This window comes from Macaca mulatta, chromosome 14 (assembly GCF_049350105.2).
Source record: "Macaca mulatta isolate MMU2019108-1 chromosome 14, T2T-MMU8v2.0, whole genome shotgun sequence".
Lineage (NCBI taxonomy): Eukaryota > Metazoa > Chordata > Mammalia > Primates > Cercopithecidae > Macaca > Macaca mulatta.
In genome coordinates, this window is record NC_133419.1 from 313,470 (window position 1) to 340,311 (window position 26,842).

The 26,842-nt window shown below is 58.8% G+C and overlaps 1 protein-coding gene across 3 annotated transcripts; it reads right to left on the reverse strand.

The window, feature by feature from the left end:
* Positions 1-332: 332 nt before the first annotated feature.
* ANO9 (anoctamin 9) lies at positions 333-24,286 on the reverse strand. 3 transcript variants are annotated; one of them, XM_077961498.1, is made up of 24 exons: positions 24,137-24,286; positions 17,215-17,340; positions 17,042-17,116; positions 16,850-16,963; positions 16,497-16,648; positions 15,204-15,253; positions 15,053-15,111; positions 14,900-14,973; positions 14,289-14,423; positions 14,103-14,199; positions 13,513-13,573; positions 13,325-13,407; positions 12,781-12,885; positions 12,534-12,698; positions 12,417-12,453; positions 12,148-12,259; positions 3,650-3,707; positions 3,381-3,478; positions 3,156-3,298; positions 2,902-3,054; positions 1,981-2,128; positions 1,289-1,390; positions 1,121-1,214; positions 333-990 (listed from the first exon to the last, which is right to left on the reverse strand). In XM_077961498.1, exons 1-24 carry the CDS (start codon positions 24,140-24,142, stop codon positions 772-774), a joined length of 2,466 nt encoding a protein of 821 aa, XP_077817624.1. In that variant the 5' UTR covers positions 24,143-24,286; the 3' UTR covers positions 333-771. The 3 variants fall into 3 exon arrangements, with proteins under 3 accessions (XP_077817624.1, XP_077817622.1, XP_077817623.1); XM_077961496.1 differs by lacking the exon at positions 17,215-17,340 and having other exon boundaries at positions 24,137-24,261; XM_077961497.1 differs by lacking the exon at positions 17,215-17,340 and having other exon boundaries at positions 24,010-24,167.
* Between the last annotated feature and the right edge of the window lie 2,556 nt (positions 24,287-26,842).

Here is a 26,842-nt window from a genome sequence, read left to right on the forward strand (position 1 = left end):
GGGACTCTTTGGAGCGTCCACCACCCGCAGGGTTCTGCGCGCCCGCCCCTACCTCTTCCCTTTCCTCCAGGAAGCCTGTCTTGACCCCCACCTCACCCCCAAGTGACCCTGATGTCTTCTCTTGCTACCCTCAACACCCCAGGTGCAGGGAGGAGAGGACTCCCATAGGCGCCCCTGCCTTGGAAGCCCATGGAAAACCGGAGAAGGGACAGGTGGCCTGCGGCGCCCTCACCTGGTTCCAAACCTTCCACACTCTGGGTCTCAGTTTCCCATCTAGCCCTGAGGGCAGATATAATCCACCCGGGACCCAGCCAGGCCAGGAAAGCAAGACAGACAGGTTTAATTTTATTACAGAAGCCACTGCTGGCTGAAGGGAATAGGCCAGCAAGGTGGGCTCAGGGTACCCCCAATAGCCAGGATGGGGGCATGGCCGGATCTGGCGCCTAGAAGTCAGAGGGAGGCCCAGGAAACTTGCGCCAGTTTTCCTGCCTTGTGGCTGCCTGAAGAGCCCCCTACTCCCAGTTCTGTGGGTGCCCGGAATCACCCAGAGTTCAAGTCAGGTCTGTGCCAAGCCTGAGAGCCCCCACAAAGACGGAGCAGGCGGAACAGGCCGGCGGCTTCCAGATGCCCTGAACATACAGGGGACTCCTGTGGCCCCCCATAGGCATGGCCTTCTTACAGCACCCCTCAACACGCATAGCGGTGAGCTGGTGGGAGGTGCTGGTGGTGGCACCGTCTCAGCTCCTAGTGGCCTCTAGACAGGCTCTGGCCCTACACGTCTGTGCTCCTGGCACTGAAGATGGAGGTTGGGGTGGGATGGGCGGGCATCGGGGGCGGAGAGCCTGCCCCCACCCCGCCCAGCCTCTGCCTTCCATGCCACATCTTCTCACGCAGCCTCTGGTACTTCACCTCCAGAACCTTGTTCTTCACTGACTGAGGGACGTCGGGCACGAACCAGGCCGCAATGAGCTTGATGCACAAAGCCACATGCTAGGGGCAGCACAGGAGAGGTCCGGCAGGATCAGGCGCCAGCAGGCATTTGGGGTTTCCGGGCCGGGGAGGAGGGCTGGAGAGAGAACTGCCCAGACCCACTCCAAGGCCTCTCCCGGTTCCGGCTCACCTCAAAGAGGATGACGAAGGCCAGGCGGATGGCCAGGAGGAACCAGAACTGCTCGGAGAAGTTGTAATCGGGGGGATTGCGGTAGTCCCTGTATCTGGGGTAAGGAAGTACCTGAGGTCAGGGGTCGGGAGTTCAGAGGGCATTCTTGGGGGATGGGGAGTTCCAAACCTGCACAGAGTCACGTTTTCTGAGCCCTCAATCCTATCGGGGTCCTGGAAGTCCTTGGTGTGGAAGACGGACAGGCTGTGGTTGACGTAGCCCTTGAGGCAGCTGGGGAGAGGGGAGAAGAGTGTGGGGTGGGGTGTCTTCCAGGGCGGCCCCTTCAGGCCCCAGGGTGCTTCTAGCTTGTGTTATGGAGCAAACAGTGAGGTGGGGGCCACACCACAGACTGCCTCCAGTGGGATGGAGCTCCCAGGCCAAGCACATCTTCACATCCAGGGGCTTGGGGGTGCTGTGGGGACTCTGGACATCACCAGCCACTTTCCCTGCCAGGGACTGACCCTGGGGACCCAGTCTGGTTTGGTGGTTCCTCCAGGTCAGAGAGCTGGATAAATCAGAAGAGGACATGCGGAACCTCACGTCGGGAGGAAGCCGTTCTGGCAGGGCCTGCTCAGGAGGCAGCCAGGTCTGGGAACTTCACCCCCAACTGCGGTCCTGGCCAGTTATCCCTGACCTCCAGCCCAGGGCCTGCAGTCAGTGGGCACAGGGCAGGGGCCACCCCCCGGGCCCCAGCCTCATTAAAGCCCCAGGGGTATTGACAGATCCAGCCATTCCCAGGAGAGACAGTCTGGGTTTCCCCAGGGCTTGGCTGTCGTGGGGCCAGTTTCTCCTCGGGGTCTCCAGACACTGTGAGGCCTTACTCGACGGTGGAGTTGGCTTCTTTCAGGCATGGGCTATAGCGGTACTTGTAGACCACGCGGGGGATGAACTCAGATGTGAAGGCGATGACCAACCCGTTGGCGATGACCGCCAGCACACCGATGGTCTCCAGCACCTGCAGCCAGGTCCCTGCACCAGAGCAGTGGACAAGCGGTCTGACTCGTCTCCCTCGGCTGGTTCTGCCCCCAGAGCAGTGGACAAGCGGTCTGACTCGTCTCCCTCGGCTCGTTCTGCCCCCCACCCCCGGCCAACGACGGGCATGCCATGTCTCTGTGCATGGTGTCCCATTGCAGCCCTAGGGCCACAGTATTCATGAGGAAGTCCCCAGCCACGGCAGAGCATGGCCTCAGCGCTCCTGCACCCCTCACCCTGACGTGGACAGGGAGGGACCCAGGACCCTCATCCCTCCATCTTCCTGAACTTCTCCCCCAAGCCACTCCACCTCGTGGGTTCCCACCCCAGGGTAAGACCTTGTAACCTGGGCCCCAAGACTGGGGGCCTCCCTAACACCTCTCTCCCTTTCCCCACATCCAGCGCCCCAGCCCCTGTGGCTCCCCTGCTGCCTGTCCATCTCCACGTGACCAGTCTTGGGACACAGGCCGGCTGCTCTGTTCCTGCCCCAGCCACTGGCAGAACCTGGGTCCCGCTTGGGGACGTCAAGCCCCTCCGTGAGAGCCTGAAGGTTTGTGGGAGGGGCCTACAAAGCGCCCCGCCCCGCCCACTCTGGGACCCTCCCACCCAGGCTCAGCCCACATCCGAGGCCGAGGCCATCAGAGGAGGGCTGGGGGCTGTCTGCGGTGTGAGATCACAGATTATGTCCAGCTGAGCCGGCGTGGCCAGCGGGAAGCCCACAGGCCTGAGGCCGCCCGGTTCCCACCCATCCTGCACCCGCGGGGCCTGACCGATGTCCTTGGCCTTGCGCGGCACCAGGCGCCGCTGCAGCCAGACCATCTTGATGGCGTCGAGGCGGATCTCCACGAGGTTGCTGAAGAGCGCGAGCAGCGGCGCCAGCGGGAAGGCGGCCACGAAGATGGTGGTGAAGCCGTACTGGATCACTGCGGGGCGGGGGTCAGGCTCGCCGGCGCCCCGCGCTCATGGCCGTGGACCCCCGCCCCGCATTAGTCTCGCGAACCCCCGCCCCGCAGCGCCCACGCACTCATCTCCATGAACTCGTCGAACAGGCTGAAGACGTTGACAGAGTTCAGAAGGTAGTTGCGCCGCCAGTCCCTGAGCTCGGGGTCCCGGGGCAGGTGCCCGGCCAAGGAGGCCCGCAGAGAGCGGAACTTGTGGGTCACCCACCTGCGGGGAGAGCTGCGTGGCGGGGAGGGCGCAGGGGCGGAGGGGCCGGGGGCTCCCGGGGCTGGGCGGGGTCGGCACTCACGGGACCAGGTACTCCCCGCAGTTGCTGAGTGTCTGCTTCAGGCCCATGATGATGGCCATCTGCACGAACAGGTCCATCATGCAGCCGCTGGCATGGCACTGCGGGGCCAGAGAGGAGGAGTCAGGGAGGGGTCCTGGGGGAGGGCAGGGGGGCAGGTCCACCATGCAGCCGCTGGCGTGGCACTGCGGGGCCAGACGGGGGAGGGGATCAGGGAGGGGTCCTGGGGGACGGTCAGGGGAGCAGTGGCCTGAAGCCTGGGGGCGACTGACCTCTTCCAGCTTCCACAAGCCTGCCAGGCGCGTGGACTTCCCGGGGTGGCCGTTGATCCTGGGGGGGAAGGGGAGGTCTGGGGCACTGCAGGCCTGCCTCGGACAGGGTGGGTGCAGCAGGACAGAAGCAGAGAGGAAAGAACAGGCAGGGCAGGCCCTCAGGTGAGCGGGGCACAAGTGCTCACATCCAGGCGAACCACACCCACACGTGGACGCGCGCGCACGCACACACACACACACAGGGGAGGCCACAGGCTCCCAAACTGTACCTGCACGTGGGCACACACACACACACACACACACAGGGGAGGCCACAGGCTCCCAGACAAACCGCACCTGCACGTGGGCACGCACACACACACACACACACAGGGGAGGCCACAGGCTCCCAGACAAACCGCACCTGCACGTGGGCACGCGCACACACACACACACACACACACAGGGGAGGCCACAGGCTCCCAAACTGTACCTGCACGTGGACGTTCACACACACACACACACACACAGGCGAGGCCGCAGGCTCTGACACGTGCTCCAGACACTGTCTGTTACAGGTGGCCTCAGTTTCTCCCCCTGGAAACGGCACATTGGGTTATTTTGTGTTTAAAATCACTTGCTTTCCATAATATGAGAAATACATGAACTATCTTAAACCAAAAGCCAGGCTCGTGGTCAGTGGTGAAATCCGAAAGCATTCCTATTGTAGCTCACGACAGCTGGTATTTAACACGGTTCTGGAATTCCTTGCAAATCAGCAAGAGAAATATAAAGTATAAATAGTATACATTTGCAAAGGAAACAATGGCTCTTTTTAGAAAACATGATTATATACCTGGAAAATCAAAATAAAACAACTGAAAGGCTGGGTGGATAAATCAATCGGGTGCTCAAGTGGATGCAAAGTGAGCATCCAGCAGAACTGGCTTGTCTGTGTGGGGAAAAGCTGCAGGGAAATGTGGCGTGAGAAAGCATCGGTCGCCCGCAGACACCAGCACCAGTTATACCATAACGAGACTGAAACTCACAAGGCATCTGTGGGGCCTACATGAAGAAAACTATAGAACTACTAAGGAGCATGAAAGACTTGCGTGGAGAACCTTGTTCTTCCATAAGGAAACGCGGGAGGTATTTGTAGTCAGAGCGAGGGGCTGCAAAGACATCCACGTGCTCATTCTTGGAGCCTGTGACCACGTTCTTACCTGGCAAAGGAATTTTATCTCACACGGCAGATGGGATTAAGGCTTTGAATCAGCTGGCTTTGAGATGGGGAGATTATCTCGGGTCATCTGGTTTTCCTGGTGTAATCACAAGGGTCCCTCCATGGGGACAGGGAGCAGCTGGGAGTTGGCCTGACTCAGAAGGACTCAGGACCCAGAAGGACTCAGGACCCAGAAGGACTCAGGATCCAGAAGGACTCAGGAGTCAGGAGGACTCAGGATCCAGAAGGACTCAGGAGTCAGGAGGACTCAGGACCCAGGAGGACTCAGGACCCAGAGGGACTCAGGACCCAGGAGGACTCGGGACTCAGAAGGACTCAGGAGTCAGGAGGACTCGGGACCCAGGAGGACTCAGGACCCAGAAGGACTCAGGACCCAGAGGGACTCGGGAGTCAGAAGGACTCAGCCCCACACTACAGGCTCTGCAGGGGGAGGAGCAGCCATACACCAAGGAGAAGCTGAAAACGAATTCTCCCCTGGGGCCTCCAGAAGGAGCCCAGCCCTGCTAACCCCTTGGTTTTCAGCTGGTGGGACTCATCTGGGACTTGTGGCCTGCAGAACTGGGAGGTAATAATTTGACTGTTTGGGCCGGGCGCGGTGGCTCAAGCCTGTAATCCCAGCACTTTGGGAGGCCGAGGTGGGCGGATCACGACGTCAGGAGATCGAGACCATCCTGGCTAACCCGGTGAAACCCCGTCTCTACTAAAAAATACAAAAAAACTAGCTGGGCGAGGTGGCGGGCGCCTGTAGTCCCAGCTGCTCGGGAGGCTGAGGCAGGAGAATGGCGTGAACCCGGGAGGCGGAGCTTGCAGTGAGCTGAGATCCGGCCACTGCACTCCAGCCTGGACGAGAGAGCGAGACTCCGTCTCAAAAAAAAAAAAAAAAAAAAAAAAAAAAATAATTTGACTGTTTGAAGCCACTAAGCTGTGGTCATTTGTTATGGTGATTTTCTTGGAAATAATGTATCATTTTACTTCTACGATCTTAAGCCAAGTCCCATAGTCCCACAGAATTTTTTTTTTTTTTTTTTTGAGACAGAGTCTTGCTCTGTCGCCCAGGCTGGAGGGCAATGGCGCGATCTCGGCTCACTGCAAGCTCCGCCTCCTGGGTTTAAGTGATTCTCCTGCCTTAACCTCCTGATTAGCTGGAATTACAGGCGTGCACCACCACGTCCGGCTAATTTCTGTATGTTTAGTAGAGACGAGGTTTCACCCTGCTGGCCAGGTTGGTCTCAAACTCCTGACCTCATGATCCGCCCACTTCAGCCTCCCAAAGTGCTGGGATTACAGGCGTGAGCCACCGTGCCCAGCCAGTCTCACAGAATTTTTAGGTAATTTGACAAAATGATTCTGACATTCATCTGAAAGAATGAAATACGTAAATAACCATTAAAAAAGTAGAAAAGAAGAGTGATGGACAGCAGCTAGCCCCACCCTACAGTAAGGCATAAAGGAAGAATACCCAACACAGCAAGGGGCTAGCCCTGGACTTGTCAGAATCCATGAAAAGACAATATATAAGCAAAGAATGGAATTTGGGGTATGATGAAGAAGGCATTTCAAACAGGCTTCCCTCATTTCAAACAGGCTTCCCTCCTCTGCCCCTTGCAGCAAAACAAATTCCTTACAAGTCAGGGATTTGAACGTTTAAGGTTTTTTTTGGTTTGTTTGTTTGTTTTGAGACAGGATCTCTGTCACTCAGGCTGGAGTGCAATGGTGAGATTATGGCTCACTACAGCCTCCACCTCCCAGGCTCCAGTCATCCTCCCACCTCAGCCTCCCAAGTAGCTAGGACTACAGGCCCACACCACCACACCCAACTAATATTCTATTCTTTGTAGAGATGTGCGATGGGGGCTGGGGGGGGCAGTGGCATGAAAAAATAGAACCATAAAGGAACGTATTGTCAAAAAGAAAATTTGCTGTAGTGTAACATGGGAAACCAGATACATTTTCACCTCTGTTTTCCAAGAGACCCCCTGTGCAAAGAGGCACTGCCTAGAACTAAGCTCTAGAGCCAGACTTTGGGGTTTTTATCTGTTCCACCACCCACTGGCTGTGTGTCCTAGAGATAGTTTCTTAACCTCTCTGATTCTCAGTCATCTAATCTGTAGATCAGCTGTGCCCTATAGGGCTATTGTGCAGATTAAATGAGTTAATGATAGAATGTGTGAGTGTGCAATGGATGTAGCTACTATTATGCCATTCCTCAAGATTAATCAATATGTTCAACTGTGGGCCAGGTCCAGTGGCTCACACCTGAAATCCCAGCATTGGGAGACTGAGGCAGGCAGATCGCTTGAGGTCAGGAGTTCAAGACCAGACTGGCCAACATGAAGAAACCCTGTCTCTACTAAAAATACAAAAATTAGCCAGGCATGGTAGCGTGAGCCTGTAGTCCCAGCCATTATAAAGACCCATCTCATCCATCGAGAAAAATCAATTCAGATCTTGGGTCCTTAATATGAATGAATACCCATGAAGGTTTACTCACAAGAGGGAAACCACCTGTGTAACAGGAGGATAATGATTAAAAACCAAAAATGGACCCTTTAGGAAACAAGAGATAATCAGGGAACAGATGAGAACTTAGGGAGAAGGAAAACCTAATTGAAATCCTCAAGAAAATAAAAACACAGATGGGATGCTGTGAATAAAAAATAAATAGGGAACAAAAAACACTCTTAGAAATTAAGACTTTAGGCCGGGCGCGGTGGCTCAAGCCTGTAATCCCAGCACTTTGGGAGGCCGAGACGGGCGGATCACGAGGTCAGGAGATCGAGACCATCCTGGCTAACACAGTGAAACCCCGTTTCTACTAAAAAATACAAAAAACTAGCCGGGCGCGGTGGCAGGCGCATGTAGTCCCAACTACTCGGGAGGCTGAGGCAGGAGAATGGCGTGAACCCGGGAGGCGGAGCTTGCAGTGAGCTGAGATCCGGCCACTGCACTCCAGCCTGGGCGACAGAGCGAGACTCCGTCTCAAAAAAAAAAAAAAAAAAAGAAATTAAGACTTTAATAGTTAAATGTAAAACAAAGAAATCAATGGATGGAGAAAAAGGCAAAGTGAAAGAAATCTCCCCAGATGTTACAGGAGGAGACAGATAAGGGACGCATGGGCGAAAAAGGCGAGGAGCGTGGTCAACAAGCCCGCAAGGACCAGAAGCTCCGTGAAGAGAAAGCGGAAGGAAACATTTTTAAAACCATACCTGAGGGAAAAAAGTATTTAAAAAAGAAGAAAATTTAAGGAGCCTAGACAGGACACAGGATTTCAATGGGAAGGGCTCACCGATTGCCCAGCACAGTGATAAAGAAAAACCCACCCCTGTATTGGTCCCCAGTTTAAAGAGAAGGTCCTAGAGCTTCCAGAAGGAAAAAAGTAGTATTGGTCCCCAGTTTTTGTTTGTTTGTTTGTTTGTTTTTGAGACAGAGTCTCGCTCTGTCGCCCGGGCTGGAGTGCAGTGGCGCGATCTCAGCTCACTGCAAGCTCCGCCTCCCGGGTTCCTGCCATTCTCCTGCCTCAGCCTCCCGAGTAGCTGGGACTACAGGCGCCCGCCACCTTGCCCGGCTAATTTTTGTATTTTTAGTAGAGACAGGGTTTCACCATGTTAGCCAAGATGGTCTCAATCTCCTGACCTCGTGATCCACCTGCCTCGGCCTCCCAAAGTGCTGGGATTACAGACATGAGCCACTGTGCCCGGCCATTGGTCCCCAGTTTAAAGAGAAAGTCCTAGAGCTTCCAGAAGGAAAAAAGTAGAAGGCCTAGGAAGGAATGAAAATCAGGTTTTCCACACACTTCTCACCAGTCGCTTTGTGTGTTAGAAGGCAACACAGTGCCTTTCAAGTTCTAGAAGGACATTTATTTTGAACTTAGATTGCTATACCCAGCCATGTCAATCACATGGGAGGGTAGAATAAAGACATTTTTAGACATAGAAGAATTCAGAAAGTTTGCCTCCCAAATATACTTTTTTTAGTGAAAAAGAGCAAAAACCAAGAAAGAAGATGGCTTGGGAATTCAGGAAATAGTGGCCCTAACCCAGGAAAGTAACAGAAACAAGTCCCAAGAAGACAGCCGTGAAAGAGACCCAGAGAGCAACCTGCCAGGCGTGGGTAGGAGAGTGGAGGGCTCCCAGGGAAGGTCTCTGGAAGAAAAGGGAGTCTGTGCAATACATGGTACACCGTAGAGAGGCTGGATAAAATTGAGGGTATGATAAAGGCATTCAAGAAAAAAAGGCAACTAGAAACCCCAGGACTGGGCAGGAGAGTGGAGGGCTCCCGAGAAGATTTCCGGAAGAAAAGGGACTCTGTGTAATACACAGAGATGGATCCCAGCAGATGGATTGGAAGGCCGACAAAAAAAAAAAAAAAAAAAAAAAAAAAAAGATAAAAGAGACTCCAGGAAAAACAAAGAGCTGTACAATAAATGTTATAAATATGATGCAAACTAAAACATACCATGATTTTAAGAAACTGACAAGAAAGAAAGAAAGAAAAGAAAGAAAGAAAGAAAGAAAGAAAGAAAGAAAGAAAGAAAGAAAGAAAGAAAGAAAGAAAGAAAGAAAGAAAACTTTGCCTTGGTGCTACGATAACAAAAATGCTTAGATAATATGAACAGTCAGTCAGTTGTAGGAAAAAAACACAATGGTCAATAAATATCTGGAAAGATGCTAAACCTCACCAATAGTTTTTTGGTTTTTTGGGTTTTTTTGAGACTGAGTCTCACATTGTCACCCAGGCTGGAGTGCAGTGGTGCGATCTCAGCTCACTGCAAGCTCCGCCTCCCAGGTTCATGCCATTCTCCTGCCTCAGTCTCCCCAGTAGCTGGGACTACAGGCACCCGCCACCACGCCCGCCTAATTTTTTGTATCCCTGGTAGAGACAGGGTTTCACCGTGTTAGCCAGGATGGTCTTGATCTCCTGATCTCGTGATCCGCCCACCTCGGCCTCCAACAATACTGGGATGACAGGCCTGAGCCACCGTGCCCGGCCCCTCACCAATATTTTTTTAAAGGCACATTTAAAAAATGAAAAGACTGCCCGTTGGCTCAGGATGGAACGTTTCGCACACTGTGGGTGACTTTGTTGCTGACACGGCCTTTCTGGAGGTCTCTTTAGCAGGATCTATGTTAATGTAAACGCACACTCCCAAGTCACAATTAAACTGGCGACTGCAGGCACGGAGGCTCACACCTGTCATCTCAGCACGTGGGGAGGCCGAGGCAGGAGGATTGCTTGAACCCAGGAGTTCGAGACCAGCCTGGGCAACATGACAAAACCCCGTCTCTACAAAAAATATAAAAAATTAGCCAGGCGTGGTGGCACATGCCTGTAGTCCCAGCTATTCAGGAGGCTGAGGCAGGGGGATCGCTTGAACCAGGAGTTTGAGGCTGTACTCCAGCCTGGGGCAATGGATCAAGATCCTGTCTCGAAAAGTAAATAAATAAAATAAAATGACAGGCTGCTGACACCACTATCAGGCATCACCTTACAGGTAGAAGGGAACCGGAGAGGCCTGCAGTCCGCTCAAGACATCAGGCTTTCAGGGGAGATACTCAGGAAGCAATCCAGCGCTGCCGGGAGCCCCAGGAAGCCTCAGGACTTGGCTGCCTGGTGACTTGGGGGCACTGATTCGGAGAATGCAGCTGCAGCTGGAAGGTCCCTGGGCCTCCTACCTGACCACAAAGCCCCCTCAGGAGGACTAGAAGCTCACTAGGGTTTTCAACAACCAAGGACTCAGCACACAGGGTTGGACCAATTGACACTGAGGCCCCACAGTGTCCTCCCCAACCCCAGCCCCAGCCCCAGCACATAGACGGCGTCCTCCTGCCTGCAGACAGGAGACCAGGGTTCAGTCCCAGGAACTTCCAGAGTGAGAGGTCCGCCAGGAGATACGTGGCCCACAGCAAGCCATGGTGCACGCCTTTCCCAAGACGGATGGAGGTCGAGAACCAACATCTACAGGGCCAGGCGTGGTGGCTGACACCTGTCATCCCAGCACTTAGGGAGGCCGAGGCAGGTGGGTCACCTGAGGTCAGGAGCTCAAGACCAGCCTGGCCAACACGGTGAAACTCCATTTCTACAAAAAATACAAAAATTAGCCAGGCGTGGTGGCGGGCGTCTGTGGTCCCAGCTACTCGGGAGGCTGAGGCAGGAGAATTGCTTGAACCCAGGAAACAGAGGTTGCAGTGAGCCAAGATCGCGCCACTGCACTCCAGCCTGGGTGACAGAGTGAGAATCCGTCTCAAAAAAAAGAAAAGTAAAATTGCAGCCAGCATCCCTCTCATCTCACCTTCCTAATTAGTGAAATGAACCTTTCTGGCTCCACAATCAATGTGCACCTTTTTTGGCCAGGTGCAGTGGCTCACGCCTGAAATCCTAATACCGAGCCTGAGGCGGGAGGATCGCTTGAGCCCAGGAATTCCAGACCAGCCTGGGTAACACGGTGAGACCCCATTTCCACAAAAATTATTAAAATTGGCCGGGCGCGGTGGCTCAAGCCTGTAATTCCAGCACTTTGGGAGGCTGAGACGGGCGGATCATGAGGTCAGGAGATCGAGACCATCCTGGCTAAAACGGCGAAACCCCGTCTCTACTAAAAAATACAAAAAATTAGCCGGGCGCGGTGGCGGCGCCTGTAGTCCCAGCTACTCGGGAGGCTGAGGCAGGAGAATGGCGTGAACCCGGGAGGCGGAGCTTGCAGTGAGCTGAGATCCGGCCACTGCACTCCAGCCTGGGCGACAGAGCGAGACTCCGTCTCAAAAAAAAAAAAACAAAAAAAACCCAAAATTATTAAAATTAGCTGGGTGTGGTGGTGCACACCTGTAATCCCAGCTACTCATGAGACCCAGGAGGTCAAGACTACCATACAGTCAGCCAACATGTGCCACTGCACACCAGCCTGGCGGCAGCGAGACCCTATCTCTCTCATGTATATGAGGGTGCGTGGACAGGCAGGCCCAGGAAGACACTGAGTGCATTTCCAGCATAAAGAGCAGGTGCCCTTATTCCCAGGACAAGCCATTTCTGCCAGTGCTGTTACGTGCCTGCAAACGCATGAGGAAGCCTGGGAGGCCACCAGACTGTCTTGATGCCACCTCAGGGCCTGGAATTCAGGAGCTGGGCTCACTGCAGGCTTCGTTCATGTGTCTCTAGGTTGGATTTCCACTCGCTCTCAGCAGAAATTATTTTTAAAATTAAAAGAATGGATATTGCCACTTTAAAGGCGGTGGAACAAGCCCTCGTGAGTTGGGTTGGAGCAGCCTGGCGCCAGCCCTACCTGCCCAGGATGAAGGCGATGTAGATGAGAGACGAGAAATGGGTGAAGAACTGCAGTGTGAAGAAGCGGATGGTAAACCTGCTCTCTCGCTCCGAGTGGGTCCTGGGCATCTCTGGAACGGAACGGGCCCTCACCTCTCTCCCTGCTCATGGGAGAGGCCCTGGGGCAGCAGGAAGGGCCCCCTCCCCTGCTCTCTGACCACAGCTCCAAGGCCCAGCCCTGAGTCCTCCCGCCGGGTCCCCCAAGAGGGCCTGGGGTCGTCCTCTCACCGAAGTCACAAAGCTTCAGGGCCACGTACTTGTTGATCTGCGGAGGAGGGCACCGAATGGGCTCACTGGGGCCACGGCAGACCCCCCAGCTCGCGCCTGCCCCGCTCCCAGCCCCACCTTGGTCATGATGCTGATGGTCACATAGTGCACCAGGGCTCCGGTCACCACCACTGCTGTGGTCACCTGATCCTCCAGGAAGGGCAGGGCCGAGCTGCTGAAGAGTGCAGAGGCCAGGACGCGGTAGACCACCAGGATGTGGGCCATGCCGATCATGAGGCAGATCTGCGGGACGGCTGTGGTGGGTGGGGGCCAGGGCGGGTGCGCAGCCCGGGTCTCCAGCCCCACCGCGGTGTCCCCCGAATACCATGATCAGGGACAGGATGAGGATGACGGTGCTGCGCAGGTAGGAGTGCTGGTGTGGCCGGAGCTTGTAGTCAGGGCAGTTAATGAGCTGAAGTGCCATTTCCTCCTGGGGAGAGCACCAGGCAAGCCTCAGACACGGGACACGCCTCACAGGTGGACAGACGGGACACACACCCCACACGTGGGGAGACAGACACGGGACACGCCTCACAGGTGGACAGACGGGACACACGCCCCACACGTGGGGACACGGGCACAGGGACACGCCTCACAGGTGGACAGACGGGACACACGCCCCACACGTGGGGAGACAGACACGGGACACGCCTCACAGGGGACAGACGGGACACACATCCCACACGTGGGGAGATGGACACGGGGACACGCCTCACAGGTGGACAGACGGGACACACGCCCCACACATGGAGAGACAGACACGGGACACACGCCTCAAACACGACAGGCATATGTAGGCCGTGCAGGGCACCAGGCGCCCACAGCCTGTGCCCAGGTCCGCCTCAGCTGTGCTGCCAGCTCCACCTCACCTGGTCTTCGTCCCACGTGTACAGGTCCCAGTGCAGGACCACGCGGGCACGCTGCCGCTTCCAGATCTCCAGGAACACCGTGGCTGTGGCGGGGGCAAGGAGGGGCATCACTGCGCTACGCCGGGTGGACCTTGGAGCTCAGGCTGGCACTTCCCCCGGCCCCGCAGAGGCGTCCCGCAGCAACTCACCCCAGAGAGCCATGAAGATGGCGAACACCACCGTGCCGTCATTGTCAAAGAGGTGAGTGAGCTGGGGGGGTGATGGTTGGGCCGGAGAGGAGATGGGTGAGCTGGGGAGGGGGGCAGGTGAGCCGGGGAGGGGGGTGTGAGCCGGGGAGGGGGGCGGGTGAGCGGGGGGGGGGGTGAGCCGGGGAGGGGGGTGTGAGCCGGGGAGGGGGGTGTGAGCCGGGGAGGGGGGCGGGTGAGCGGGGGGGCAGGTGAGCCGGGGAGGGGGGTGTGAGCCGGGGAGGGGGGTGTGAGCCCGGGAGGGGGGCGGGTGAGCGGGGGAGGGGGGTGAGCCGGGGAGAGGGGGTGAGCCGGGGAGGAGGGGTTGAGCCGGGGGGGGCGGGTGAGCCGGGGAGGGGGAGGTGGGCCGGGGGGGGGTGAGCCGGGGGGGGTTGGGCCGGGGAGGGGGGGTGGGCTGGGGCTGGGCCTCCCCCTCAGCCCTGTGGGAAAACTGAGCAGCTCTGCAGGGCTCCAGGCCTTGGCCTCCCCACCTTCGGGTGGGCGCACTGTGCCCATCTTCCGCAGGCCCTGGGGTGGACCCAGAGGTGACAAACCTTGGCGAAAGTGCAGGTTTCCGAGAGCCGCTGGTACCTGCGGCTGTGGTCGCCGAGGGGACACATGAGGATGTCGTGGGCCTCACAGATCTCCTTGCTGAAGGGGCAGGGATGAGGCTGGGGCCAGCTCCTCCTGGCAGCAGGGCCCACCCCGGACCCCCACGCCCGGCCCCTGCTGCAGCCCACCTGATCTGGCTGGCATCAAACAGCGAGAATCCGCTCAGAAAGACCAAGAGGCCTGTCAGGGCGGCCGGCACCAGCATGTAGTTGTACCAGCCCAGCCAGGCGAAGTACAGGGCCACCTTTTCCCCAAAGTAGTTCCTGCAGGCAGCAGCGGTCAAGGCCCGCTCCGCTGGGCACGTGGCTGTCAGGGGGCGGTGGGGGAGGGACGGGGGTGGGAGGGGGCGTAGGGGTGGGACGGGGGTGGGAGGGGCGGTGGGGGAGGGACGGGGGTGGGAGGGGGCGTAGGGGTGGGACGGGGGTGGGAGGGGTGGTGGAGGTGGGAGGGACAGGGTGGGGGAGGCGGGTCTCTCCTTTGGTGGCATCAGTGAGTCTGAATGGGGAGCACATCTGTGGGCATGGGGGCATCTGTGGGGGTGTGGGCAGTGTGGGGGCATCTTCTGGGTGGTGTGTGGGGGCGTCTACAGGGGTGAGGGCAGCCGTGGTGGTGTGGAGGCATCCACAGGGGGTGGCAACTTCCGGGTGGTGTGTGTGGGTTAGTCTGCAGGGCTGTGGGGGCTCCCGTGGGTATCTGGGGGCGTCCGTGGGGTTCCTGCGATCTCTTTGGCCAGCGTTACCTGATCTCGTCAACTGGCTGCTCGCGGAACATGTGTCTCCAGCCTGCCCACGTCTTCTTCAGGTGTCCCTCCCCCTGGCTCGGGCGACAGGGAATGAGAGCCCCCATCCCAGGGTCCCACCCCAAGGCCCTCTCCCGGCTGCCCACTCCTCACCTTGTGCAGGGGGAACTTGGCCTCGAAGACCCCGTCCTTTTCCAGATCCTCGAAGGTCTCTGTGGGTCACAGGGGCTCACGAGTCAGGGGGAGTGAAGTGCTGGAGGAGGCTGCCCGCGGCGCCCCGTCGGTGCCCCAGCCCTGCCCTCACCGCCAGCCGAGGTCTTGGTCTTCATGACAACGAAGTTCACGATTCGGATTCTGAGATTCAAGAGCCAGAGCAGGGTGGGCCCGTGTGACCACAGTGGACCCTGCCTCCAGGTCTCGACCTGCCCTCTGGTCTGGCCAGGCCCAGGCCCCTCCCTGTCCTGGCGGAGCCCCCAGCCTGCCAGCCCTGACCGGAACCCGGAATCCACAACCCATCCGGGAGCTCCCCCCACACCCTCCTTAAAGTGCTCCCGGGGCCTGACCTGCCCCACAGCATCCAGGATGAGGCTGGGCTGGGGGCTTCCTCTCCTCCCAGCCCGTCCCTCCCAGAATCCCAGACCACAGCCCCCACCTCCAACCACACCTCCCACCTGCGGGCCCCTTGTGTCCAGAGCACACCCCGGCCTTTATCCGCACACACCCTCCTTATACCCTGGGAGCTGTTCTGTCTGTGCAGAGACTGGGGCTCAGGAAAGGGAATGTCCCGAGTCCACACAGCCACAAAGCAGCACAACCGGGTGTCCGACGGCAGAGCCGGGCTCCGAGCCTCCCCCTGTGCCTAGAGACATGGCTCCTGGACACCCCAGGGCACGTCGCAGGCACGCGCCCCCTCAAGCCACCTCCCCTCCTTTGATGCCCCCTCGCGACCCCCGAAGACCCACAGCTCTCTGTTCACGGATCCGCTGCCCCCTCCACTGCCTCGTGACCACTGCCAGGAGTGTCCTTGGCCGGTCCACAAAGCAGGCTCTGGCTGAGCCCTGCGGGGCCTGGACGGGGCTGGGCAGGTCATGGGGGCATGGAGGGCCAGGCTTGGAGGCTCCCTCCTGGGCTGGAGGACTGGGGAGAAGCAGGGCCTGAGGGAGTGAGGAGGCTGTCCCTGCCGGGCCTCTGGGTCTGTGCCTGGGAGGCCAGGGACAGTGTCCAGGAAGGGGCATCAGACCTGGAGAGGAGGCGTCTTCAAGAGACACTGGCCTTGGTCCAGGAGGGGCCACTGGGCCTCTGCAAATGCCGCCCACCCCCTAAGGCTGGCTCTGACTCTGTCCCCAGGAACGAAGGCAGCCACACGGGGCCCTCAGAACGCTCTGAGAGGTGAGAACCACCATGATCCTTTATTGGGATGGGGAAGCTGAGGCTCACTCAGCCAGTGGGTCTCACACCTGTGGCCCCTGCCCTGAGACCACGCGGCTGTCCCGCCTTGGCGATGCCCGGAGCCTGGCACTGTCTCCTGCCCGGTCTGGACCAAGCACACGGGTGGCAAGGGATCCTCCTGGCCGCAGCTCTGGGTGCAGCCTCTCACCTCGTGGTGACCGGGACGGGGGTCGGAGCGGCCAGCTCGGCGTGGGGGGCAGGCCCCTCGGGCTCCAGGAGGAGGGTGCGGTACAGGTCGAAGATGCTGCTGTCAGCACGGATCCCAAAGAAGACCCGTTTCTGGTCCTGTATCGTCTGGGGCTGGGGGGCACACGGGACCCTCTATTCCACCTCCGAACCTTCCCTACCTCTGCAGCCCTGGCCCAGACCACGGAGCCTCCTCGCTTCTCACGCCCCTGCTTCTCCCCAGTCCTCCAGCCCAGGAGACAGCCTCCAAGCCTGGCCCTCCGTGCTCCCGTGACCAGCCCCACACCCCGTGCCCCTCGCTGGGCACCAGCCCACCTTGATGTGGAAGCCCTTTCTCCTGAGCTCCTCCAGGAACTGCTCTTGCCGGGGGTCTCCCTGGGTGCGATGATGGGCCACGAGGACATAGTCCCACTGCTCAGAGGCCTCGGCCTACAGGAAGGAGGCACCGGGCAGGTGAAGGGGCAGGACAGGGCCGGGGGGGCCCGGGAGGGGCCCACGGACACCCACCTCACAGGTGCCGATCTCCATCAGAGGGAAGCTGTCCCCTTCGGGCTCCACCAGGATCCGGAGGCTGTCTTTGCCCTGGGGGTTTGGGGGCAGAGAAAGGGATAGGAGGATGTGATTGGGGGCAAGAGGCCCCTCACTGGCGGGTCCCTGCGTCAGACCACATAGTCACACACCGTCCTTCCCCACAGCGAGAACAGCAGAGTCCCAAGGAGTTGGCTGTAGGCGGGTGACAGGCCAGAGGGCCAGGACCTCCTGCAAACAACCGACAAGACTGTGGAGACGGAAGCACGTGAGGGTTCCTGCAAATGCAAAAGGGAAGATGCAGCCCACAGAGGCCAGCGGGATTGTACGGAAGAGGAGCATGGTGAGCAGCCGACAGGGGAGGCGACGGGAACGCCAGAACAGCCAGGGAAAGGCAGGTCAGAGGACCAGGAGACGCCGATGCGCGGGAGAAGCCACAGGCACCCCTGCACACTGCCGGTGCTGTGCGTATCAGAGCATGGGTTTGGAAACCTGTTGGACTGTGTTTAAAATCGAACGCTCCCAGCTCCTGGCCCAGCCCGTCCACCCCTGGAGGTGCAGACAAGGGCACTCACGGCGGCCCCATTTCACATGAGGTCCCGGGGGCTGGGCTGACGGATGGACACCATGCCATCCTCACACAGGGAGGGTCCTGCAGCAGGCGAGGTGAGTGCCTGCAGGGCACAGCACACGGGGCTCCCGCGGGGTGACTGCCAAGGCACATCCCAGCAGTCACAGGGACAGGAGAGTCTGGGGCCAGAACCTTCCGGAGGAGGGGAATTTGCAGGGCCTCAGAGCGTCTGCCTGATATTTGTTAATTACTGAGGCAGTCCCCATGCCATCTCTGGCTGCATCATACCCGGTCCCTGCACCTGAGTCCTTCCCCTCTCCCTGCTGCATCCTCGCCAAGCTCAAGACCTGCCTCCTTGCCGGGCGCGGTGGCTCAAGCCTGTAATCCCAGCACTTTGGGAGGCCGAGACGGGCGGATCACGAGGTCAGGAGATCGAGACCATCCTGGCTAACACAATGAAACCCCGTCTCCACTAAAAATACAAAAAAATTAGCCGGGCGTGGTGGCGGCGCCTGTAGTCCCAGCTACTCGGGAGGCTGAGGCAGGAGAATGGCGGGAACCCGGGAGGCGGAGCTTGCAGTGAGCCGAGATCGCGCCACTGCACTCCAGCCTGGGCGACAGAGCGAGACTCCGCCTCAAAAAAAAAAAAAAACAAAAAAAAAACAAAAAAAAAACAACAATAAAAAAGACCTGCCTCCTCCGGAAAGTCTCACTTGACTGCTTGAGCCTGTTGGCCCTTGAGGGCTGCCGGGTAAAGCAGAGGCCACCCAGTCACACTTCATTTCCAGATAAACAACAGGAGGATGTAGTATAGATAGGGTAGGGTAGGGTAGGGTAGGGTAGGATAGATGCCCCAGTGATTGCATGGTGCACGCCTACACTAAAAATGTTGTTTATCTGACATTCAGCTTGACTGGGTGTCTGTTTCTTTTTTTTTTTTTCTTCTTTTCCTTTTTTTTTGAGACCGAGTTTTCCTCTTGTTGCCCAGGCTGGAGTGCAGCGGTATGATCTCAGCTCACCGCAACCTCCGCCTCCCGGGTTCAAGCGATTCTCCTGCTTCAACCTCCCGAGTAGCTGGGATGACAGGCACCCACCACTGCACCCGGCTAATTTTGTATTTTTAGTAGAGACAGGGTTTCTCCATGTTGGCCAGGCTGGTCTCGAACTTCCGCCCTCAGGTGATCCGCCCACCTTGGCCTCCCAATGTGCTGGGATTACAGGCGCCTGGCCCTGTCTCTTATTTTGTTTCGCTAAGTCTGTAACCCTAGTCAAGGTCTGCCCTCCAGCCCCCACCGCCCCCACACACACCAGGAGCTACTGATTCCGGGACAGGTCTCCCCATTCTCTCTAGTGTCTCAACCACAGAAGCCAGGAAATGCATCCAACCAACCCCAGAATGGGAGGCTCTCAGGCAGGGGATTGGTCCACAGCTAGTATCAGTCCTCAGCCAGTCAGGAACCCAGGAGAGCAGGAGGTGAGCAGGGGGTGAGCAGGGGGTGAGCAGGGGTGAGTAGGGAGGTGAGCAGGTGAGAGGGGGGTGAGCAGTGAGTGAGCAGGGGTGAGCAGGGGGTGAGCGTTCCCGTTCCCGCCTGGGCTGCGCCTCCTGTCAGATCACCGGAGGCATCAGACTCTAGCAGGAGCGAGAGCCCTGCTGGGAGCTGCACATGCAGGGATCTCAGCTGCTCCTTATGAGAATCCAGTGCCTGATGATCTGAGGTGAGACAGTTTCATCCCAAAACCATCCCACCACACCCACAGCTGTGGAAAAACTGTCTTCTGTGAAACCGGTCCCTGGTGCCGAAAAGTTTGGGGAGCGCTGCTCTGAGGCATCCGACGCCCTGGTCACAGGGAGATGGGCTGCGCAGACACCATCTCAGCGCCCAGCGCCACACTGCAGCCTCCCTGGGGCTCTGAGGCCTCCGACACCCCGGTCACGGGGAGATGAGCTGCGCAGACACCATCTCAGCGCCCAGCGCCACACTGCAGCCTCCCTGGGGCTCTGAGGCCTCCGACACCCCGGTCACGGGGAGATGGGCTGCGCAGACACCATCTCAGTGCCCAGCGCCACACTGCAGCCTCCCTGGGGCTCTGAGGCCTCCGACACCCCGGTCACGGGGAGATGGGCTGCGCAGACACCATCTCAGTGCCCAGCGCCACACTGCAGCCTCCCTGGGTGGGGAGGTTCTTGCCCTAATTGGCCCACGGGGCTCACCTGGTCCTTCTGCCCCATCCTAGACCAGCAGTTCTTCCTGCCTCAATCAGCCCTTCCTCTGACTCCCTGCCTGGCCTTCCCAACAGCCCACGGACAGATACCTGCACTCAGGTGTGGCATGCCACACTGAAACTTCTCCCCCGTCCTGGGTCAGAGGAGAAACCTCCATCCTCAGACAGATATGCAGGGAAGGGCGTGGCACCTGCCCAGGTGGGAGAGGCACCTCTGTCTCAGTGCAGAGGGCAGCCTCGCCCGAGGGGACTGGTGGCCCGGGGGACGTGGGCGTCACCACTCTGGCTCTGTGGTTTGCCTCCATAGGAGCCCGGGAAGTGTGTCAGTGGGGTTTGTGGGGGAATGGCCCCTCACATGCCTGGCTTCAGACCCAGGATGAGGGTCCCTCCTCTGCCCAGAACCCCAGCTCCTCTGGCAGACGCTGAAATTAGAGACCCCCTCCCATCAGCCTGGGCCCAAAGCTGAAAGCAGGCAGGATGAGCCCAGACCCCTGAGAAGGAAGGGACGAGGCAGGGACCCCAGACCAGGCGGGACTTTCAGAGAAGCCTGGGAGAAGGGACTGTCCTTGGGGATCACTCTCAAGGGTCAGGGTGGGAAGTCATCCTTCACCCCAGAAATGAGGCACAGAAACCTCTTCCCCACCAAAGACATCCTGCAGCCCTGGGGTGATGACCCCACGCCTCGAAACAGCCGAATCAGCCTACCCCGGGGAGTAGGGTGTGGAGCCCTCATCACTGATGTGGGCTGACAGGGAGGCCTCCACCCGGGGCAGAGCTACACGCACACCTGGGGCGTGCCAGCCCCTGGCTGCCCTTAGCTGCTCCCTTAGACCAGGCAGAAGCACTAGGGCTGGCAGGTGGAGCCCCCCCAACAGCCAGACAGGTGGAGCCCCCCAGCACACACAGCCAGACAGGTGGAGCCCCCGAGCACACACAGCCAGACGGGTGGAGCCCCCCAGCACACACAGCCAGACAGGTGGAGCCCCCCAGCACACACAGCCAGATGGGTGGAGCCCCCCAGCACACACAGCCAGACAGGCCTCAGGCTCTGAGACTCTGCTGCGGAACTCTGGGCCCACCGGCCTCCAGGACCTGCCGTCCATCTGTCCATCCATCTCCAGGGCCAGTGTTTACGGAGCCACACCCACCGGCCCATCCCCGGGGCCGCAGCCACAAGCCTCCAGGACTGGGCCGTCCATCTGTCCTTCCATCTCCAGGGCCTGTGTTTATGGAGCCACGGGGGCCTGGCTTCTCCACACCACCCTCGGGGTCTTCACAGGTGGGGGCTGGACCACCTGAAGTCACCTCTGCTTCCACCCAAGCAGACTGTTCGGTTTATCCACAGTGAGAGGTTTATCCACAGTGAGACGTCTGGGACCCCCCATGTCCCCAGTCCATGGGCTGCACCTCCAGAAAGCTGTGTGTGGGCCCAAAGGCTCCCAGCTCCCAAGGCAGGGACTGGGGCTGGCCCTACACACTCAGTCTTGGGACCTCTGAAGCTTCAGCCAGCCTTGCCGTCTGCAAACCCAGAGAGGGAGGCCAGCTCCGGGTGGACAGCCGGCCAGGCCGTGGCTCTGACACAACTGAGATGCCCCAGGCCTCAGTTTCCTCATCTGTGCAACAGGGTGCCCTCACCCCAGCCCCCAGAGTCACCTGAGCGGTGTGCAGACACAGGAAGAAGGTGGACAGAACCACACACTGTCCTCCCCGTCCTTCCTGCACCACAGCCCTCGCAGGCAACACACCCAGTAATCCAGGGCCCCAAGGAGTTGGTGGGGGGCCCCTGGCACCCCCATTGTGGGCATAGGCCAGCATCCAGTGGGCAAGCCCCCGGCTCCCAATGAGGAAGCTTCTAGAGATACTGTAGCCCACAGGAGACCCTTCCAAGGGCCGGAGTGTGAGGACGGAGCTGGGGGTCCTGCCCATCCTTCCTCTTCCCAGTCCAGCCTCCAGGTTGGGGGCAGGCAGAGGAGACGGCTGTGTAGATATGACCCCACCCTGCTCTTGAGAGGCCTGGCCAGGGGTCCCGTGACACATGTCCCCCCAGGTGTGCATGGGAAGGTGTTTGGGCCTCATCTCCTCCTGAGGTCACGTCAGGCCTCTTGGCCAGCACCCTGAGCCCTCTGGGAATCTGGCCCTTGAGAACTTCAGTTTCCTCATCCCCGGAGGGTCCCCTCCTGCGCCCACCGCAGTCGCAAGCACACAGAGGCCCACCTTGTGAGCCACAGTGCCCAGCCTCTGCCCAGCCTACGCATCCTCTGAGCAAACCTTCCCTTGGAGGCCCTGAAGCCAGTCGTCCGCCCACCCAGCTGCCCAGTCTGTCATCTGTCAGTTCACCCATCCATGTGCCCGTCCATCCCCAGACACTGACGGAGTGACCTGCATGCAGCCCTCCCAGGCAGTGCATGGCGTTCGTGGATGCAGGGGCAGGGGCCTACTTGGCAGGTGAGGAGGCATGGAGCTTGGCATTGTAGGGTAAGAGGTTGGCAGAAGGTGAGAAAATGGGAGCAGAATTCCTGGGAGAAAGAACATGTGTGGGCAGGCCCTGAGAATCAGGGTGCAGTTGGTATCTGGGACTCAGCAGTCAGCACCTCCCAGGGACTCAGCACTCAGCACCTCCAAGGAGGACTTGGTAGCTACTACTTCTGGTGACTCAGCACTCAGCACCTATGGAAACTGAGTCCAGGGACTCAGTCCTTGGCACTTCAGCTTTGCAGAAGCATAAAGGACAAGAAGGGAGCTGCCAGAGGGGAGGCTGGGGGTTGGCAGAAGCCAATCAGGGAGGGCTGCTTGGCCAACTGGAGAGCTTGGACTTCAGCAGGGGCAGTGGGGAGCCATGGAAGGGGTTAGAGCAGAGGAAAGGCACGCTCAGATCCAGCCTGGAGCTGGGACTACCAAGTCCTCCCCGTGTCTGCAACTGTCCTTGTTGATCACCACGGGAGTTTGGACCTGCTCCGTTTCCGACCCGGACCGGTTCACCCCTCCTTAGGCAACTTGGTGGTCCCCTGCTCCTGGGAGGTCACCATATTGATGCTGAACTCAGTGCAGACACCCAATCAGCCTAACACACTACAGCCCAGAACTCCCAGGCTCGAGCAGTCCTCCTGCCTCAGCTTCCCAAGTGGGACTGCAGGCACACGCCACCAGGCCCGGGTTCGAGCAGTCCTCCTGCCTCAGTCTCCGGAGTAGCTCGGACTGCAGGCACACGCCACCAGGCCCGGGTTCGAGCAGTCCTCCTGCCTCAGCCTCCAGAGTAGCTGGGACTGCAGGCACACGCCACCAGGCCCGGCTATAACTGTCCTTTTTGAAGGACTGATGCTCTCACTTCTGGCAGACCAGGTGCTGCCTCTCCCAACCCAGTCCCTGGCCAGCCCCAAGTCTCTCCTCCACCCCCAGCATGGGAGGAAGGGGCTGGCAGTGGGGACCCTGAGCTCAGGCCAAGGGGCATCAGGTGCTGGGCTGAGCAGCCAGGGTGTCGGAGCTGGATGTGGAGGGCGGAGGAGAGCCCTGGGCAGAGGTGAAGCAAGAGGCCGCCTGCGCAGCCCACGGGTGGAGGCCCTGGCAGGCCGAGAGAGAGTCTGGTTTCACTCTGCACCTCACCACTGCCTCCTCCCTGGGCCGACCAGGTGCTGACCCGCCCAGGTGTTGGCCTCTGGCCCCAGGTGACCTCTTCACTGGCGGAGGGGAGAAAGGATGTCTTCCTGTGTGTCCTCCTGCACCGCGCCCCCTTCTGCTCTGCACCCCCACCCCCAGATCGGAATCCAGCTGCAGCAATCGGCCCCACCTGTGCCTGGGGAGGGCTCCTTGGGGAGCAGAGAGCCCACAGCCCGCCGGCCACTCTGCAGCTCCCAACTCTGGGGCAGCCCGCCTGGAGCCCACGGCCCCTCCCCCCTGCACCTGGTGAGGACCAGCTGCAGGGTCTGGGGTCCTCACCAGCAGCCCCGGCCCCGGTGGACTTGCCCGCTCCATCTCGTATTGAGGACTCTGGTAAAGGTTCCCGGTCCCACACACTTGCTAAGAGCCCGGCCCTGGTGTCCTCAGAATCCCGAGCTGGAGGGAGGAGCACGGCCCTCCTCCAGCACTTCCAACCCCCAGCGTGCCCCAGGGGTCCAGCAGGCAGCTTAGCTGAGCCGGGCTCTCACCCTCACCATACCTGGCAGCCTGCAGGGACACAGGTGCCTTCCTGGTGGGGCTGGCAGCCGGTGGCTGGGGCCGGGTGGCCCAGGTGTGGGTGTGGCTGGGGCCACGCAGGTGTGGACCCTTCTGAGCACAGAACTCACCTGCATTCTGGCTGCGGCTGCAGTTCCGGCCGGGGTTTGGCGGCCAGGAGAGCAGCTGCCAGTGGCGGGCGCTCCTACCTGACTTCCGCGTGGGGTTCGCCCCTCCCTCCTCCTCCTCCGGCGTCCCGCAGCCTCTGCGCCTGGGTGTAGTCGGGGAGGAGCTGGCGTCCGGGCCAGGAGAGTCCCCCAGCCCCTGGGGTCTGCGACACCTTCCTGGAGCCCAGATGGCGGGTCAGGGGCCGGAGGGGCAGGTGGGGAACTCCTAGGCTAGAGTTCCCGAGAACGGGGTTTCCACTGTGAGATGGAGCTCATGACACCTGGTCCTAGGGGGAAGCAGAATGGCACAGAGCCCCTGACAGAGCTGGCACCAACACCCCCACTTGCCTTGCCTCTCTCACCCCTGCTCACACATCCCCATGTTCCCTCCAAAAGCATCCCACCCCAGGCCACGGCCTCCCCAGCCCAGGCCACCGCCTCCCCCTCCCAGGCCACGGCCTCCCCAGCCCAGGCCACGGCCTCCCCAGCCCACAGGTCCAGTGTTGATTCCCTTAGAGGAGAAACTGGGGCAAGGAGGACTAAGGACGAGACAGACTCCCAAAGAAACTGTCTTCTCCCACCCGAGTCCCTGCTTTCTGGGCCCCAGCTGGGCAGTCCTTGGAGTCTTGGGGACAGGTGGCTGGCCCCAGGCTGTGTAGACAACGGAGGAGGAGTCCCCCACCCCACATCCCCAGGCCCTGAGCACGTTCTGTGCAGCCTGGGCTGAGGGCAGCAGCTGGGCAGACTCTGGGTGTCCTGAGAGTGACCGTCCAGTGGAGTGCCCCGAGGATGGAGGGGATGCAGGGAGTGGGGGCCCAGGCTGCGGGCTGGCAGGCATTGTCTGCAGTGTGTGTGGCGAGGAGTCCGCTTCTGAAAGCTGCTGGGAAGCTGGGGAAGCAGGGACAGGGCTCTGCAGGCAGACGCTGTCACACCAAACAGCACCAGGCCCGCTGGGGCCAGAGCACCCCCGGCAAGCCCAGCAGCCCTCTACTGTGGTTCAGGCCCAGGGCTGACAGTTGGCTCCGGTTTCCCCAAGGGTTAACATGGCCCCACCCATGTTTCTCCTTGGGGGACCTCCTGACAGGCTGGGACAGCAGCAGAGACCACAGCTTTACCACTTTGGCAAAGACAAGGGAGTGAAGTGGTGGCCGAGGACCTGTGAACTCAGATGGAGCAAATCCAAATGGGACACATTAAGATTTGTGTGCAGAATGGTGGTGGCTTCGACAAGCTGTGTATTTCTCCTGTAAGTGAAATCTGGAGTTGGCCAGGTGCGGTGGCTCACACCTGTAATCCCAGCACTTTGGGAGGCCGAGGCGGGTGGATCACCTGAGGTCAGGAGTTCGAGGCCAGCCTGGCCAACATGGTGAGACCCCGTCTCTACTAAAAATACAAAAATTAGCCAGGTATGGTGGTGTACGCCTGTAATCCCAGCTACTCGGGAGGCTGAGGCAGGAGAATCGCTTGAACCTGGGAGGCAGAGGTTGTGGTGAGCCGAGATCACACCATTGCACTCTAGCCTGGGTGACAGAGTAAGACTGTCTTTAAAACAAAACAAAAGTCTGGAGTTGGCTAGTCCTGGACTAGCATGGCCGCACTACAGTCATCAGAGACCCAGAATGCCTTTAGCTTGTTGCTGTGCCGCCTTAAACATACGGTCCCATCACCTGGTCCAAAACGGCTGCTCAAGCTCTGGTCACCTCATCCACATTCCAGCCAGTGGGAAGAGGAAAGGGTGAAGGAGGCACCCTTAGTCACATGACCACACTCTACGGCAAGGAAGCCTGGGGCATGTGAGCTCTTTTCCCATGGAAGAAAGCAGGGTAAGCGGGACAGGGACCATCCAGCAGTCTCACCAGAGAGTCATAGCGGCCAAGTTCAATCTAGTTCAGAAACAGAATCTGCAAGGCTTGTTGAGCATGGGTGGAACTTACACGCAAGATCCACGTGCGCAGCTCCTGCACTGTCCGTGACGGGTGTGGCTCCCCAGTCCCCAGCTCAGCCTGCCCAGGATTCTCTGTGCTCACGTTGTCATTGTGCTAAAGCAATCTGCTGGCAGGTCGTGTGAGTTACTCAGGCATCACTTCTGCTGTCCACACAGCTGCTGTGCTCTTTTTCAATGACTTTTTCAGCATTCCAAGTTTCATTGCAGAAACTGTTCCTCCTCCCCCCACACCTTCCGTGGGCATCACCTGAGAAATCCTCAGTCACTCCCAGAGTCCTGGCTGCAAGGCCAGCTCATCCAGCCTCAGGGGAGAGAGCTCACTGAGGTGGCTGCACTGGCCGCGGGCCTCACCCGTTGTGGAAGTTCCCTCACATTCAGTGAAGGGTGGAGAGGGAGGGGGACCCCACCCAGTCCTATCTGGACAGAAAACCAGTACAGCCCTTTCAGAAGGCAATTCGACTATAATACATATTAAGAGCCTTAAAATTGTTTAGACTTTGGTCCATTAATCTAACTTTTTGTAAACTGTTCTAAAAAAGATGCAAAGTAATGAAAATACGTATATATGTCATTTGCCGCAAAAATTGTAAACCACTAATGTTCAACAATAGGAAAATATCAGCGAAAACGTGGTATTCATATTTATATGCTGATTAAGCAGACATTAGAAGTTATACTTTCAAAGAGTTTTTGAGAACATAGGAAAATGCTTATGTTATACTGTT